Source organism: Tinamus guttatus, unplaced genomic scaffold, assembly GCF_059628265.1.
Source record: "Tinamus guttatus ecotype Peru unplaced genomic scaffold, ASM5962826v1 Tinamus_guttatus_pri_ptg000546l, whole genome shotgun sequence".
NCBI classification, from domain to species: Eukaryota; Metazoa; Chordata; class Aves; order Tinamiformes; family Tinamidae; genus Tinamus; species Tinamus guttatus.
The window spans coordinates 60,855-79,720 of NW_028289080.1; the positions used below are offsets into that span (position 1 = coordinate 60,855).

The following is an 18,866-nucleotide window of genomic DNA, read 5'->3' on the forward strand; positions in this document are numbered from 1 at the left end:
CACTCGGCAGCTAGCGCAGTGGAGTAATTTCTCTGCACGACAACACTCACAGAGGCAGACTGCAATTACCCAAGCTAGAACAGGATACGGGTTCAATTGGGTCTGTAACGACCAGAAGAGTTTAGGGCTTTCACGTCACGTTTCATTCAAAAGCTGAACGAGCATCATTCTCGGATGAGATTGCCCGCATGCAGGGAGTGCCACTTCAGAAAAATCAAACGAGAAGGGGATTTCACTCCTCCTCATTTAAACCCTACAATTTCTGTTTCAGTCTGAAATGATCAACCTGCTTAGCAGATATTGCATGTTGAAGGAAGCAATTCTGATATTATACTGCCCAAGCCGTTAAACTCCACCTCTCCAACTGCCCAAATTACTGAATCAGAGGCTCTCTTCTAAAAAGAGAAAAATGTTTGATGTATTTAGGAAGGCATCCTTTCCTGTAAACGTGAAGGACTGAACAGATTTGCATTGGAATATTATAAAGCATTTCAAAAATAACCTTGACACATTTTTTGAGGTACAGTATGATTCTTATTTTAAAGCTACCTTGAGTATAAAGGAACAACTGAAGAAAAAAAATAAGGCAGGAAAGACCTTAGTTCCTCTGCTTCACATGTATCTTATATTAAGCACAATTTATTTTAACATGGTCTTACTCTCTCATCAGCTAAAGCCTACCAAAAATCACAGAGATCTGGACACCGTGTTAGTGAGCTCTGAGTCTAGAAGCAGGTTTTTAGGGTCACCCTTTCCAGGAAATGGGTCTTTTCCTGACAGGTATTACTCTACAGATCATTTGGTCCTTTACCTTGCTTGCCCTGCTAGATTATCCATAAAAATGCTAGTGGGACCAGGATGTCCTGCTCTGCACACATCGTGTACTTTCTGTAGCAGAACGAACTCATCACAGAAATGAAATACAATTGGGTTAATTACCCACTGGATTAGCGATCCTCATTGTATAGGAGCTGTAGTCCATGTAAGTCACATTAGAGGGCACATGAGCTAGGCCTTTTTATTTGCCCTCTGGGCATTACATGAATGGGGACACAACCTCTTCTTCCAAAGGCCAGCCCAAAGAAAGCAAGCAGAGGTGGCTCTTACCTTTGCGGTGCCGAATTCCTGTCCACAGGGACAGAAATTTAACCCCTTACAGTCGGAAAAAAAAAAAAAAAAGCTCCATCTTTTTTAGAATTAGATCTGAACTACTTCTAGAATAGAAACAGGCTGGTTTGCATCATCTTCCCCCTTGCCACACTAACTCTCAAAGAGATTATTTCCTTGTGCTGGTCCTGATTACTGAGGTACACCTGCTCTCATTGCCCCTTGATTAAACCAAGTGCCTACAAACTAACTTCAGAGAGGTTGCTCGTGCAATGCATTCCTACTTGCTGTATTTAACTTCGGCAGAAACGTGGCCCCTCTCAGTTTCTGCACAAATTTTGTAGAGCAACTCTGAATTCTTTACCCAGCTTGAATAGGACCTTGCTCTGAGGGAAGCTAATTAGATTTATACTATAGATCAGTGAGTTAGGGATGGCATATTTATCACTGATAATCACAGCTAAAGCAGCCTGAGTCCACATAAAAATCCCACTCTAAACGCTCTTTTACCTCACTGGAACAATTCCTTTCTCATTTCTCCTAATTCCATTTCACCAGATCTTCAAGCTCCCATGCAGGTTTAAATTCCCACTGAAGCCAAGCAGTGTTTGCCTTAAGAAACACAAGTACCTCTCTGTGCCCTCTCTGTACATCTCAAGTTGTATTTCTAGGTTATCAGCAAATTTAAATATTCCTGATTGGCTTCCCCAGGCTACAGAGGGGGCAAAGAGCTTGTTAAACTCGATGATAACCCCTAAATGCAACAGCTGAACAGACTGTGGAATTTCTCACCTGATGCTTGGTTAGTTCACTCTCCTTGACAGCATCCTACTCTTGCTTCATGTTGACATATGCTAGAAAAAAACATGGGGTGGCTTTCATAACATCCTCACGAGCCACGCTATAAAACTAGCACTAGCCAACTGCACTCAGAGACGGATTTCATTTGATTAATCACAGTAAAATGAATGGCCCTGCTTATAGTTAATTTGCCATAAAGCATGTATATTAAAGCAAGTGCCTTATCTGCACAGCTCATCTCACAAGAGAGAATTCATAGATGGAGATTTCTTTGTTCTCAAATGCCAATTTCATATAGCCACGAATATGCATGTTTCTTCAAAGCCTAAGTGCTCTGTAGCACCCTGAGCAGTGATTCTGCCACTTGAAATAAGTTTGATCACACTGTTTGGGTCACCAGAATCCAAGAAGAAATTGAAGTGGAAACATGGAAACACCAGCACTGAAGGTTTGGGAAATGTTTCTGCTGATAAAACTGGATGAATGTTAAGCCACTAACTAATGGGCTTTTTTTTTTTTTTGGGGGGGTCCTCATCACATCAAATAACTTTGAAATAAAATTTCATTTTCCTCCATAGCACCAAAAGAATCCAACATCTTTAATTTCAAACCAATTTCTAATAGTTTTTTAAAAGATTCAACATAGCTTACTGTCCAGCTCTTTCCTAGGGTACCTGAATCTAAAGATCATAATTTCAGAGTGAAATTACTCTCATTTCTTTTTAGATATTTCATCTAAAGGTATCCCCCTCTAAAGGTATTATTCAGGATGTCTAAGGCAAAAGAATAAAAACTTTGTAACATGGGTTTGGATCTTCTCTGCGCTATCAAGTTTGATGAACAGAAATTATCTCCTTGATTAAATCAGTTTGCATGAATACAAATGCAAAATAGACAGTAACTAAATCTTGCCTTTCTTTAGTCTGAATACAATTGCATCCCTAAATAATACCCTTTACATACAGCTGGCATATAGATCCTGGTAGGTGGGGAGGAAATGGAATTTGCACAGGGAAATTGAACTAGACTGGATCTAGACTAACACGCATAATCCCAGCCAGGATATACAATATAATACTGCCCAATTTCTAAGTGCAGGTTTTGGAGACCAAAGGGAAGAGAAAATAATTTGCTGTGACTTAAAAACAGATGTCTCTCAGTCAGAAAACTGCAAAAGGGATATTTTATGACCACAAGTCCTACAGGTAATAAAACATTAGAATATTAGAAACATTTGTTAGCCGGGATGTCGAGATATCATTTCGTCTAACATAAAAGATTAATAGAGCAGATATTTCATTACAAACAAACAAAAATATATAGGCATTGCCACCTGAATATAAAAAATAAACTACACCGGTACATAAAAATATCTCTTGCAACGAATAACCCGGTGCCAGCTCAGTGTTCCTCCTGGCTCTTAGAAGTAAACTTTTACAGCAGAAAAGGCAGCACAAGAAGTACAAAAACCAGCCCAGGCTTCTCGTGCTGCCGTCAGCTAGAGAAGAGCAGCGATGTTCTTGATCTGGGAGGCTTGGCTTTTCCTCTTGAGCTTGGCAAAGAGGGAACAAAATAGAGCAAAGTACTTTTCCTCCATCGAGAGTTATCTGCTGATTTGCAGGCAGATGTCCCCTTGATCCGCAGGGACGATCTTCATCACTCTTTTCCAGGAGACGCTCTTTGATCTGCTACCTTTGGAAATGACAGCTCTGTTTCTGCTGCCGCATTAAGACATCACCCCGTGCCGCTCTGCCACCAGCCTCGCCGGGGCAAACGCCAGGAACAGCTTGGCAGCAAATGGAGCGGGGTGACCTTGGCCACCTGCAGCATCTGCCTTCCCTGGTTCTTCCGCAGCCTCAGGAGTGTCGTATCCACCACCATTCCTGGCACCAGGAACTGCAGCCCCCACATCAGCCCTCCCGTGCCGCCTTTCCCTCACCTTGAAATGGGAGCCTTGAAAAGGCAGCACGGGCAATGCTGGTGCCCACAGCTGCTTTGCTTCCCAGAATAAATCTCGGCATGTATTTTACAAAAGCTCTTTAGGTAGAGGGAGCGAGGGAGTTTCGACATTTAGCTTACTGTACTCGCCAAAAATCTCCTCTTCTCTGCCTTGCTTTGGTTTTGTTTGTGGGGTTTTCTGTGTGTTTTCAACCAGGTTCCTCAACTAAAAGGTCTTTGATAGGTACACATGTCCAGATCAACCCAGCTCGGGAATGAAAGAAACAGCACACGGAAAAGGCTGTTCTCACATCTCCTTCCAAAAGGATATATTCTGGAGGGCGTTTTACCCAGGGACCTGCAATGGCTCTGAGTGCCTACATTGCCTTTCCCACCTCATCCTTACAGCTTTATCAACAGCAGCAGCAGCAATTAACTACCCACAAATGCAGAATAATGAGGCAGCCTGTCCACAAAACCAACACAGCACCACCACTGACCTGCAGTTTGCCCACAGTGAGATAAAAACAGCTCCAGGGATGAGTTTTTCTATTTTTTTTCCCCTAAAGTTGTGAAAAAAAGGAGCTGAAGAAAACATTCCCAGCTGAGCAGTCGAGCACCTACACGCTGGAGCCACACAGCGATGTCAGCAAAAACCCCAACAGAAAAAAATGCCTGGCACAGGCATCACTTACGTGTTGTGTACAATCACAAATGGCAATGGTCATATAGATCATCCCTTTCAGCCCTGTGTAGCTTAAAATAAATAACTAAAACACTCCATCGTGATCAGAACATAGAACCAGCCCCTAAATAGAAAAGGGCACACAATTCTATAAGCAGCACCCAGCACATCCTCTACAAAGAGCATTATAAAGAGTGGGCTGAAGGAAGAATTACCTGACGGTGTCTCTGATCTCAACCTCCAGTTTATCTCCCACGTGAAAAGAACAGTCAGCCCCCACGTAGCTGATCAGGTGATTTCTCATTTCAGACAAAGCAACAATTAGCAAGAGCTAATTTTTTGTAGCTGCATCTGCACTTACGCCTTAAATATGCATTTTAATTTCGCTTTTTAAACTGAGTAAATTGCCATCGTAAATCTTACCCTTCTCAAATATCCTTGGATTTTAAAATCAACGTGAAACCATTCGTTCCAGCTGTGCAGGCAGAGGAACACGGCGCATTCAGAAGGAAACACTCCTGTTTTTCAACAACCTTTGCTAACTGCTGGTTCATTTTGCATTTTCCATGATGCTGGAGCCCGTTTGGATCATACTATGCCCAGCCAGCACACAGTCCTTGGAGCTCAAAAATAACGTCCGGGGAATTGCCCCATTGTCACCTTGAAGGACATCCTTAGATGCAGCACGGTGAAGTGAATACATTACCAAAAATCACCTCATTTTGCTTTGGACGTGCACCCGTTCACTGTAAACCTCCAGCAGGCACAATTTTAACACGGATGTTTGCACTTTGATTTAAAGTTCATTTAAAACGATGTCCCACCGTTTCTTTGCCTGCTATGTGATGGCCTGTGATTGAGGGAGTGCTGCCATATGTTAAATAGAACAGGGGACCTATTTTTGACATTACAGATGACAGAAGAAAAAAAAAACATGCACACACAAAAATAATTTAAGAAAAAAAATTCATTCATTTTGAATGCCTTAGATGTCCTCAAAAACGCAGCAGCCAACTGCTATGAGGCGATGCAGGAAGTCTTCACTGAGCTAATTCTTGCTGCCACCACCATTGCACCTCCTTGGAGTAAGCCAAGATGGTTCCCCAGCTTTATACGTTCAAGGTACCATTTTCCCAGGACATGTGCCTTTGTAGATGAAGTGGCCCCCACTTATATCTGATACCACTTCATCAGTTACTTAAATATAGCATAAAACTTAGGGTGTATCTGCTGGCCTTCTGAAATGCTCTAGTAATGGGACAACCTCATATGCAAATCCCTGCTTGTTCTTAAATCAGTTGACACATCGGATTCCTAAATGCTTTCATCATTAGTTTGGCTTTACTATGAGTAGCATAGTGACACATCCCGCTTTTTACCAAAATATAATAATAAAACCCTTCTAGTCCAAGGCGCACAGATTTTCTGCACCAAAACCCAGTTCCTTCTGGTACCTGCCTCTAAATCTACTGACACAGCGAGGGCACTGCGCCTGCCCTCTTTCCTCTACTCAGCGTGCCAGCTCTTATTGTAGATCAAAACAATATAAAAGACAGGAAAAACATTGGTTTCAGCTGTGGCCATGTCACCCGTTTATCGATTTTAAACCATCCATTTATCAATTTAAAGACTGCATTCCGGTCCTAGATGTCCCCTCACAGCCATGAGGGGAAAGGCGCTTGGAGATTCATTGGCCAAGGCAAGACAGCGAGCGGAGCTGAAGGGCGGCCTGAAGCCCCCTCTCCCCGGGTAGGTGGGTGCCCCCAGGCTGTGAATTCCAACGTTTTCCCACCCAGAACCCACGTCTCAGGTGTCCTCCGTGGGTCTGGCTGAGCTGAAAAGCTGCGCAAGCCCAAGGAGGAGGGGGAAGATCCCTAGCGGGATGAGAGGCTGGGAAGCGATGGTAGGTGGTGCTCCCTGGCACGCTGTTTCTCCTGTGTATCAAACCACGCTTACTGCTCAGTTCTTGGTTATTTCCATCTAAAACAAACAACCCCAGGGCTCTGAGCGGGAGAATACAGTGCTCGCAAATTAATTCAAAAGGGCATGAAAATATTAACATCCTAATTTATTCCCAGACCATTAGAAAACAATGCTTACAACTAGATATGACACTACTTCAGTATTTAGTGATTTGAGGGCATCCATAAAAAAAGCTTTAGTAATTTTCAGAAGCTACTCAGAGCAGATTTGTTGACAATCAGGTTCAAATTATCTTCTATTCTAGCAGAAGAGCTATGCATTAAACAGATCCTGCTGCACGTTGATTATTAAACGGTCTCAGGGTAGCAAGTGGTTCCAGTGATTTAACTTGCCCTTCAGTGGTTATTTCAGTTTTTGTTTGTTTTATTCTTATTTCTTAAAGGACGTAGTCAATTAGGATCTTACCCAAATGAACCGCATGCAACCTGCCTTAACTTTCTACTTTATTTCCACTGGAAATAAAGGGCTTACTAGCAAACACACAACAACAATAAAATTATTATCAGGTTATTTAATGGAAATATCACCACAGTCAATGCAGACCCAGATCAAATCTAGACCTCTGGAAGACAGAGTCAGAAACAAGTCTAGGCAAACGAAAACATCGGGGGCAGACCCAAAAAGAATTAAATGAGCCTTTGTACGATGCACTTCAGTACCTCGAAATTCCACAAAAACTGGTGACCTCCATTACTTATAAACAAAAAAAAAAATCTTAGGAATCCAGCAACTTAACCTAAGAAGAATTCTTTAGTGGCAGCAGTAGTAAGAAGCAAGCACCCAAATTCTGATCTAACAGTTTCATAAAAATTAGGTCACCTTGAGGTGGCACCAGAGAAGACATGTTGAGTAAATACTTTTCATCTGCCTCCCTCTCAATTATCTAGCACTGCTCACTGGATGCAAAAGCAGATGCAACCCCACATGCTCCCTGTTTAACTTAAGAGCATCAAATGGAGAGTAATCCAGTGGAAAGTGACTGTTTATTAGCTCAGCATGTCATATTTCTGATTTTCAAGCAAGAAAGGGTTTCAGCAGAGTTTTACCTTTCTCACAGTGGCTCCCTGTGAATCCGGACGGGCAGGCACATTTGTTCGGGGCGACACAAGTTCCGCCGTATCTGCACCCCTCTTCACAGAATGCTGAAAAATAAAATGAATATGCTGTAATACACAATTTTTATAGTTATTATGCATTGACAAGTCACCAAGAAAATCATACACGTTCTGTACAGCAATCAACCAAATTCAATTTATTAAAATCCTACAAATCCATCTGCAAACACAAAGAGAAGTAGCTCAATTAAATTATACGATGAAAAAAAAAAAAATCAAATTACCCACAGGCAAACCACCTCACCAATAAAAGATTAATAACCATGTGGAAAAACAGGACAGAGGGAAAAATACAGTGTACTATTTTTAATGGCGTTGATCTTCTTTCAATTACACCCAATATGAGTATTAAAATCACAAAGCTCTGCTGGTCAGATGGTTTTAACTACTTCACTTCCCACTTCCATCACGTACATTTGGGGTTCAGGGAAGGCGGCGGGACATGATGTGCTCTGCAGCATCAACTCCAGGGCAAACTTTGTTAGGAATAAAAGCCAGTCCACCCCACCCTCCCCTGGATATTACTAAGCTTTACAAGACACTCGGTGGGTTTAGCTGCACTTCTGAGGGACGTCGCAATTAATATTTAAACAGCAGCTCTCTACATCCGAGCTAATAATGGAGCTGCAGAGTATTTTCTGCAAGCTAAAATCGCAGATGGGGTGTTGGCAATGAGATGTTACAAATGCTATGGAAAGGCTTAAAGTGCCGGATAACAGCAGAAGCGTTTTAGATTTATCTTCTGAGGCACTCAAAGGAAAAACAAACTGAATAACTGAAACAAACTCAGCGTTAGGCAGGTTCTTTTGTAAGTTTTAACGGCTTAGAGGCTGAAAAAAAACCCCACCTCATCCTGTTTCCTGATGGGATGGATGGAGCTGCCTTGCTTTATTATCACAGCTCACAGCATGTCATGCTGGAACAGTTTTACCAAGGGCAACATCAGCAGAAAGCTGAAGTGGTTTAGATAAGATGGTAGAAGAACACGAGCTCTCCTAGAAACGGTGCCAAAAGGGATCTTGCCCAGCCAGTTTCTCCCCATTGATGCCTGTATTTCATACACTCATCTTTTGAAATATATCTCAAAACCACTCACTCTCTTCTGGTTGGAAAGAAGTGAAAGACGTTTTTACCAGGGGCATTGCCATTGTGATTTTCCATCAAAAATACCCCTAGAAGGAAATAACTTTGCTAACGTCTGAAGGCAATATTGCAACATGCAGATGGAAAAAATATATATATATATATGCAAAGCCTGACAAGAGCTAAAAAGTTCCGTCTGTAGCTCCTTAAAGAAAGCGTGCTGATTTACAGCCTTGGTATTCTCAGAGCAGCTGCGAGATTTGCCTGATTTTTTTTCTGGTTATAGAGCAAGTAGAGACTTTCTTGTATCCCTACATTCTGGTATGACATCAAAAGATTAAGTATTGGGGCAGAGGAGATGTAAAGGGCAAAAAAAATAAGAAAAACATAATCAGTTTCATTGTCAGAAGAGTGGTTTAATCTACAAAATACGCCGTATTGCACTGGAAAAGAATTACACGCCGGTCTTAAAATAGAAGCAGCAAAAAAGGGCGTAAAAAAAGGAAAGGTTTATTATCTACAACACTCACGTTCATCCACTGAAGGTTATTACAGTGAAGAGCCACGCAGAGAAGCAGTAATGGGGACTAAGTAAGAGAACTTGAGTAAAAACTCTCACCTACCATCCTTACCAAGTGATGGTGGCAACTTACTACTGTGAAATATTTGTCCTTGCAATGAATCTTACTGCTGTGCCTGTGTAGAAAATCAGTGTTTTTTTCCTGCTGCCTCCTAAAATAACTAATAGAGAAAGGTTTACAAGACAGGCTGGTGATTAAAGGATTTTCCCATTAGCACAAAGGCTCTGTCACGACCTGGCAGGACATAGGTCGTGATCTCCAGGCGTGCCCTTCGCCATGGCCCCAAGCTCCCCTTCTCTCTTTCGTTCTGTTCCTTCATACACAGTCAGATCTAAACACATATATATACCTCCATATATATCCCAAAGTGCTACACGCGCTCAGGATTTCCAAGTCTCTCTCCTTTTTGCATGTCACAAAGTACACGAGTCAGTCAAGTCGAGGGACGGGGCTGGGCAGTGGCTGCCGAAGGAAGAGTTCCTCTCACCTCCTCAGTCCCTTCAGAAGTGCTGGAAAGATCTCTGCACACAGACTAGCTCTCCTTGATGGATTTGGGATTTTTTTTTTCCTATGCAAGAACAGAAGACTCCAAGATGACCAAAATTTTCCTGCTATTGCGACATTATTCATCTTCCCCAGATGGTGCTCCTATAGGCTCGCTAATGCCTGCACTGCAGGTTTGCAGCAAGTAGCAACATCAAACTCTCCCATCGCAGAACGCAGCTACAAAACCAGAACGTTTGTTCCTTGGGAATTCCCGCTTTTGTGGTCAGCATCGCAAGGGCAGAGGAGCCTTGCTACGGAGCTCCGCAAAGGGCAGCAGGAAGAAACCTCTCGTTTCCTGTTATCGGAACCGCCGGACACACGAGCTGCATCCTCACGGCTACGTTACTTACAGGTTGCAGCTTGTTCTCCCCTGCCTAGTTAAATGCAACCGCTTCCTCTTCCAATAAGGGCACGACGGACATCTCGGAAAGGAAAAGCAAAGTTAGAAGCGCTAGAGCCTCTTTGAAAAGAAGATGTGGAATTTGTCTGACATTTTTGAAAGGTCCTTATGGTTTTCCCCGCATCTAGCCACTCATGAGAAGAAGAGATGGAGCGAGGGAGCCCTAGCAACAGCAGCTGCAAATATTCAGTGCTGTCCATTACCAAAAACTGTGCAGCGTCTCTTCAACCCCTCTGCCCTGCAACTCTAGTGGGGGGACAGTCCTTGCTTTCTTTTCCTCTCAACATGATCCAAAAGCAACAAATGCCAGCAAGGGGGAAATTATTCCCATCAATATTTTAAGAGCATCTGTCCAATGAGTTTACTAAGCAGCTGACCTCTTCGATTTGACAGCACAAAGAGATGGAAGGGGTCCAAAACTAAGTGCCTTAAAAGTGGGCACTCTTGGCTTCTTCCACTGATTCTTTTTTTCCTCTCTGGTGATCTCCCTCGTTTCTTCTTGGGTCAAGAAAAAGCACAACATTTAAAAATAAGTTGCATAAACACCAAAAAAGAATAACACTGCAGAAAAAAGTGTACTGCAGCTACCAGAATATGTTAGTACCAGAAAACCAAACAACCCTGTCCCTGACTTCACAGTATTAAAGCAGGAAAACACACTCCTATTCAGCAGGGTGCACTGACCAGCATATGTTTGCATGGATCAAAACAGTACTTATAACTGCCTTAAGTTTAGTTCATCAGAGAACCCTTGTGTTCCAAGACATAAGCCAAAACTCTAACTTGCTTCCATAGTCAAGTCACTCCACAAACTGTAAGGACAGTTACTGTGCACGGCGGCTCCTACTCTGGTTTGTAGGAGCAAAGTATCAAGTGAAAGTCATGCTGGCTCCTCTTCCACTTTTAACCTATTCATTTGCTGATCAATGAGGTGATCAGCACCTCGTAAAACATATATAAAGTTCACTTAGATTTGGCCAAGGTTGAAAGACTATGTGAACGTCAAGAGCAATACGGACCCAACGGAGAGGCAAGGAAGAGGTCGGACACAGACTTTCTGGGCAAACAAAGACGTGCTGGCTGGGGAGAAGGGAAGGAGGAGCAGAACTATCCAAACAATTTGATAATCAATTGATAGAAAAACCACAATTTCATTAGCTGACTCAATGTACCCAGCCAAGCAGGCACAAGGTCGTAGCTGATAGAAATCCAACCGTGTGTGCCAAGTACCACAGTAATCAGGTGAGACCAGTTGCTGAGGGGGGTTTAGAGGACAAATGAGAAGCTGAGGAGGAAGCACACGGACAAAATAAGGGGGCAGCAGAGGCTTCGTTCCCTGTTCTAGAGTGCCAGCATCATCTATGAAGGGAAAAACTTCTTGGTGCAGGGAGCTACATCCGTAGCATGCAGGGCCACACTCACTTCACCCAAAGCCTGCAAAATGCCACGGCTGTCCCTTTACAGCTGGCTGGAGTCTGAGAAGGGCAAATGCGGCAGGATTGAACTGCGGGCAGCAGAAGGCACTGGAGAAAAATGCATCCCATGCCACGTTTTGGGGAAGGAAGAGGAGTACAGGTCAGTCGAGATGTGACTGCTTGTGAGACTAGAAAATAAGTCCCTGTTTGGACAGTTCTTCACCTGCACAAGCAGCTTCCAGCCCAATTCAGGCTTAAGTTCAGGTTTAGCTCAGGAAGGGCCTATGATCATAAAAATGCTATTATTGATTTATATTTATAGAGATGGTACAAGTATGAGGTACTTGACAAATATAATTGCCTACCTAGTGCAGTCAAAACTCCAAATACAGTAAAATACAGCATAAAAATATCACTAAGAGTCTAAGTATGAACAAAGACTGATGAGCTGGAATTCAGTGTTTCAACAGGAGATTTTGGGCATCAAGAAGGGATTTTTTTGCATTAAAAATGGAGGACTTCCAAATTTAGGAAGCAGCACACAGTGAGAGCAAATGGAAAAGTACCTGGAGTTAGTATAAAGAACAATGAACATATAAAGAAGAAATTATGGCAAAGATAGCAGATACCTATATGCATACATAGGGGCAAATATATATATGTTATGCATACACTCTCAATATAGTATGTGTGCACCTGTGCATACACATATATGACAGTACTTGTCCATACAGTGAACTAAAGTCACAGAATTTGGCATGAGTGTGTTTTTTAAGCAGCTTGAGGACTGAATCTTTTCAAGCTCCATGACACGGCCCTGGCAAAAACCAAGATCAAAGGGAACGTGGAGGGCTAAGAGCAGCTCACAAGAGGCACTACCTAGTTATTTTCTTCGCTGTTATATGATGCTGAATTCTCTCGGTGGTTGGCTTGACTGCCACGTAATCAAGTGATGGCCCCTTGGGCTCAGCTCTCTCAGGGCCAGCTCAAGTACCACTTGCCAAGAGATGCTGGGTTTTTTTCAACAAGGAAACATCAGCTCCTTACAATTACGATAATGAATCACATTGTTAATCACTAATTATTTCCTGTATTAGCTCACTAATGGAACTTATTGTTGGATGTAAAAGCTATCCACCTTGACTGGTAATTTTTCCACTACTATTTTTTTCTAATAGACAAGTAACATTTATTTTATTAAATTAATTTAGAAAGCATACTGAATGGGCAAAGCACGTATATCATGCTTTATTGGCAAAATATATATATGAAATACGTACTGATATTAGGTTTGTTTGATGGCTTCAAGGGCAGATACATGATGATTTTCTACAGCATACGTGAATAAGATGAAATTGAGCAGTAAATGACAGCAGCAGCATAATACAATTTGCACTCTGAAATATCACACTTTTGAAAGCCTCTCTCCAAACCTCAAATTATTCTGGGCTAAATAAATATTACTGTTGTCATTTTACTAATCGGCTTCCTCGGGCCTAGACTGGCTCATCTTTTTCGTGCACTGTTTTAAGTCAACTGCAAGCAACCTCATAGTAAACTGACAACATGGGGTGGGATGTGGTTTCTGGAGATGAACTGAAACTTATCTTTCAAAATTCGAGTCAACCCTCAAAGCTATCAAACCAATCTGAAAACTACTTTATTTGGGAAAGAACACGTGACATACCAGATGAACACTGTTTTGTCCCTACAGTACATCTACACCTACTATAGTGTCATGTTTTCTTTTTGTGTATATATACACATGTATATGTACACACAGATTTATACATACATATTGTACTATGTACATACATAGTAATCAACATCGACTTTTAAAACACTTTCAACTCAATCAAAACACTTTACAACTTTAAAACAAGGTATTCCTCCCTAACAGAACCTAATTGGGAAAATTAATGGCAATAAGTCATCCCAGTGGGCTTTCCAGTGCATGCAAACCCACTTGAGATGCATCAGTACAAGCCCCACATTCACTCCTCTTACATATTGGTGTTGCACCGATACGGGACTTCACCAGTAAATAAATGGCTTGCTGTATTTTGCCTAATGACGACTACCTGGCATCCTCAACAAAAATTGCATTGCATTAAGGAAGCCTGAAGGCTGTGCATCTGCAAAAGAGTATGCCTGACATTTCAGTAAAACATCACCTTATGGTACTGTCTGTCTGTGTGAAGAGCATTGTCTTTTGACCTTGCAAATGAACTTTAGAATAAGATTTTTTGTTGTTGTTGTGGCTGGAAATGAACCTGCTGCTTCTGCATTTATGCTTGGATGTAATCACAGCTTCTATCATGTTAATAGTAAGGTTGCTGAAATCTTATCACAAACACGAAAAAATCAAAAGGAAAGCAAACACTCACTTCTTTTTATAGCACTTAATGATTCCCTGGCTATACAAGTGTTTATTTTGTGCAGCTATCTGATGGTGACAATAAGAGGAAGAGGAGGAAATAAATAAAACAGCAATAGGGTCTTTGCTCTGCATAAAGGACTTACAAAGACACTAGGAGAGCACAGGCAGAGTTCCTGTTAACAAGCACACTAAAACCTAGGTATTATTGACTTAACATTCTACTCGGACAAGCACTGGTGTTGCAAGATGGCATCAGTGACTACGATCTCCAATGGGTTGTGGCACCATCCTTTCCATCTCATTCATCCTCCCCAGACACTGCACCCCCAAAAACACCTTTTTGAAGCCCAGCTGCCTTCTATCAAATTCCACCAGGAAGATGGGAACTGCCAGGGCTGTAGATCCAAGTCTGCCAGCCTCACACAAGGAAAGACTTGGCCAGCCCATCTGCATCCCCTTCAGCATGTGGAGCTTTCCAAGCTCACATCCAACGCCCAGAAAGATGCTGCATTAGAGATATTTCCCTGTAAAGGAATGAAATTAAGAGTTAATCTTGATTAACTGCATGGAGCTCACCTTGCGGTCCCCAAAAGATAAAAGTTCCCACTCACTAAAGCCCCTGTGAAGCTGGCAACCAAGAAGTGAAAGGCTCTGTGTCCCCTCAGCAATATCCTGGGACCTCAGTTTCATTCAAACTAAGTTTATTCAAGGGAAAGAATGACTAAAAAAGCAACGAAGGAAGAAAAAAACCCAAAGTTTCAGATACAAAACATATCACACTAAATAATTAATTCTTAGGTCTACGTAACTTGAGTGCTTTTCTACACCTCTGACCTTTGCATTTATTGGTTCAAAAGGAGAATGGAAGTAACTACTAATAGGATTAAATTAATTTCAGTGCTAATCTGCATTTTAAATTAGGAAGCTTTTCAGTAGCAAAAATATTACCACAGAAGAACAATTTTCTGAAAAACTATAGATTCTTAGTAATTATTTCTAATTTTCCCCTTGGGGAAAAAGCTTATGTTCAGCTCAACATCTGGAGCTACCTAAACTAATCTCACCAAATAAGTTTCATACTGAAATGTGAGGCTCATCCAGAAGGAGAGCTCCTAAAATTCAGTTTTTTGACTCGACAGAGAGGGCCAATGCATTTTTTCAGGAGAGGAAAAAGGAAACACTGGAAAGTGAAGTTTCTGCATAGCAGCAAGAACAGCATCGAAGTCAAAAGGCTTTTGCTCTGCCTGCTGTGGCAGCAGGTGTGATGCGAGTCCCCACCACCCTCATCATGGCCATAACACGTTGCCTTTACACAACTCCTTTCATCTCAAGCTTTTACACATTAGAAACAATTAAGCCTGGCAAGGCCCCAGTGAGGTTAGACCCATTAAGAGCCTAAACCTGCCAGGCATTTCCTTCACAGAGAATTAACTACAGAAATTGAATTTAATAAACTGCATGTTTAACAAGTGAGAACAATATATATATATATATATAAAGAAAAGCAAACAATCTTTATGTGCATAATCTTTGGCTGAGCCAACAGCACTGCAGAAACCCAAGGGGCCACATCCTCTGCTACTATCAATTAGTAAAACTCTATCAGTTTGCTATGAATTTGTCCCCTGAACTCCTGCACTGCAAAACTCTACAGAGCCCATTTCTGGGACAACTTATGCAATCTACCTTTTGGTTTCTCTTCTTAGATATATACATATATACATAATGCACAGATAACAACACTAATATTTGGAAAATATGCACAATCCTGCCCTGTGTTTTTGCCACCCTTTGCTACTTTCCCTGTAGAGAGCTCAGGAAAAGGAATACGCAGGAAGGGAAGGAAGCTAAAATACAGATCTGGGGCTGCTGCTTTGACAGAAATATCATGGAGGGCACAAATTTACTTCGCTGATCTGAGGGCAGCACTATTTTTTGCCACACAGGCACAGTTCACAATGCAACACTCCTAGGGAAGGAAAAAATAACAGCACCATAGATGCTAGCCATAATCCTTCGACCAAATACAGTGTGTCCCTAATGGATTATATTTGCAAAACGCTTTTACAGTACTGTCTTCCTACAATATCATTTAACAATGTTTCGTTTGCAAAAATTGACTGTAGGGATACTTGCTGTGTTGCTTGGCAGTGCAACATTGGATTTTATGGTGCACAGAATGCATTTCTCAACAGATGCATGGGTTCCCCGCTACCATGACTAAATAGGCATCAAATGCTGTGTGGGAAAGCAGGAAAGCTACGGAATTTGTGATCGTTGTTGTAGAGTCACACACACTTGTGTTTCTCATATCATGCTTTCCTGAACACCAACAAACAGAGTGTGCTCTGAGCAGACTTTATCACATGCACACACTATATATAGATACTTTTAAGTGCATTCAGTGGTTATGCTCTCAATTTTTCCCAGCTGTACTTCCTAAGACACTCCTGATAAATATTTTTTTAATAAAACATGGCAAGAGTATTGGCAGGGTTTCGTTGAGGTGACACCCTTGGAAGAAAAGTCTTAATATTCGGAAGCTCTCTGCAATATGAAATTAGGTCCTTGCCTTGGGAGAGTGTAGCCCCTACTTGAACATGGCCTTTCCCCACTGCAACAACGTGCAAAACGTGCAAGCAGCAGCTCATTTAATTAAGGCTTTGCAAACTGCCTGGCTGCTATGAAGGGCAGCATTGAAAACAAGCCCTCTTCCCGCATGTCCCTGTTTCCATCCTTGACATCCCTTGTGCTGGGGCTTGGATGAGCTCTGGGCTTCTCAAAGCACGAGCAGTACCAACCTCCTCACTTCATGCCCTTCGACGTGGCTTCATTGAAACCCTCCTCCTAAAGCAACTCCCAGAAAACGCCGTTTTCCAAGCATCACCTCACGAGGACAAGCGGGCAAGCTTTGCAAGGCACGCGTTCTTCTGCAACAAGTCACGGCTAGGAAGGAGCTCTGCAAAAATTAACTGCCTTAAAAAGCAGAGGCTAAAGCACAGACAGACAGCTGCAAAGGAAATGCTTGTCCACAAACAAAATATAAAGCTTAGACCTGTCCACTCATGTAAAGTCACCTTCAAATGTTTCCACGTTATTGCAAGGCGTTGCAATCTAGGCTGGAAATGAAACTACTTCAGGTCATGTTTGTTTTATCTCTCCAGTTTAAATGGCACTAAAGGAAAATGTAGTGTGTAATGCAACAGTGCAATATTATGGCACTTGCTTCCATATTACTGTGTCACTCATCAAGGATGAGGAATAAGGCAACAGTACGATTCATAAAATCATCATAAACATAATACACTGTCTACTCTTTCATGTGCTACCAGTCTTCATTTATCTCACTGAAAATCAGTGTATCTAGGCACACCTATAAGTTACACTTAAGACGTGAGCATATTACTCTCGCCAAGAATAAAATATATATGCGTGGCAGAGATATAGATCACAAATAATAGTTTTGTATGTTTTGAAGAGATTTATGTTTCCAATTATCCATGTGCTAAGCTGAGAATGTACCTAGCAACGTCAGGTAGAAAATATAATCAAAGCAGCAGCAATGCAAGTACTTTGATATTCCATCACCTCACTAATGCTTCAGCAGAATAAAGCAGCCTTTTGAAATTGCTTCAGCTTCACCCAAGTGAAAATAAAATATAAAGTTCTGCAATCGCAAACTTGGAGTATTTCCCTACTACTGCGCAAGAACAAAAGCCATTTTTGTTTAAAGACACTTTTTGAGTCAAATCTGGTTGGAGCATTTGAAAGAAAGTGCTGTTCCACTGAGGAATAATCAACTGGTCATCTCCAAAGCACAGTGACAAGATGAGTCAAACTGGGGTGGGTGGGAAATAGCTCTTTGAACAGCTTTGTGAAACTCTATGCATGCTACTGTTCCATTGCACTTTTCCCCTTTTCTTCCAAAACTTGCAGCAAAATAACTTGGTTTGTTTTACATTATGGACACGTTTCCTCTGCCTGGCATGCCAGTCATGTACTGTGGCAGACTATTATACTCATCTAAAATAAACCTTTTAAACTGTGGTCTGTATGGCACATTAGTCAGCACAGTAATGCTCCAACTCGAGGGGAATGGCAGAACATCAAAAAAACAAAATGCAGAGCAAGATGAAGACCATTTCTTACAGTGGGATAATATCATACAAATATACTCCTGGTTACACTGTTTCCATTTTTAAAAATCCTGCTTTTCCAGGATTCACAACCACATTTACTTAATTGACCAAGATCAGTGCGTTTAAATACACATTTAAAATATGAGGAGCTGAACACATTTAGGAGAGGATTCCTGCTGTTTCTGAAAGCAGCACAAAGGATGTAATATTTGTTTTTACCAGATACTCAAGAAAATTCGGCCTAGAGTTTCACCTATTGCTTTGTGGTTTGTTATTGCTGACTACATCAACAAATCCAGGATAACAATACAGGTTTTACAGTGTCTTATACCCACCTTTATCTGTAGTCCGCCGCTGAGAAGGCACAACTGAAATGAGAAAGTTTCTCAGAGCAGAACATCGAGCTTCAGAAAGCAGATGAAACTAGGAGACCCATCATGTGCAGACATCTAAGCAATTTGTGTTCAATTGCAAAGGCTGTGCTGGACCAGAAGCACAACTCCCATGATATCCCAAGGGAACAAGATGTGTGTAAAATGTCCAAACTTCACGAATAAGTCATTCGTGCAAATTCAAAAGAATACAATGAAGTATCATAACGTAATGGCCTTTATAACATACAATTTTACAGCAAGAATAAATAGAAGTAGCTTCTTCAAGTCATAAAGGAAGCTACCAAACTGAGAAGTCACC

At 41.7% G+C, this 18,866-nt stretch overlaps 1 protein-coding gene across 1 annotated transcript in view; it reads right to left on the reverse strand.

Moving 5' to 3' along the window:
• The window catches only part of LOC104572452 (protein kinase C-binding protein NELL1), a gene marked incomplete at its 5' end in the record, with an annotated part of 206,787 nt that overhangs the window by 38,263 nt on the left and 149,658 nt on the right, over positions 1 to 18,866 (reverse strand). The window contains one exon of the mRNA XM_088534207.1: positions 7,561 to 7,656. Within this exon, the coding sequence (XP_088390333.1) occupies positions 7,561 to 7,656 (96 nt within the window). The remainder of the gene's footprint in view (positions 1 to 7,560; positions 7,657 to 18,866) is intronic.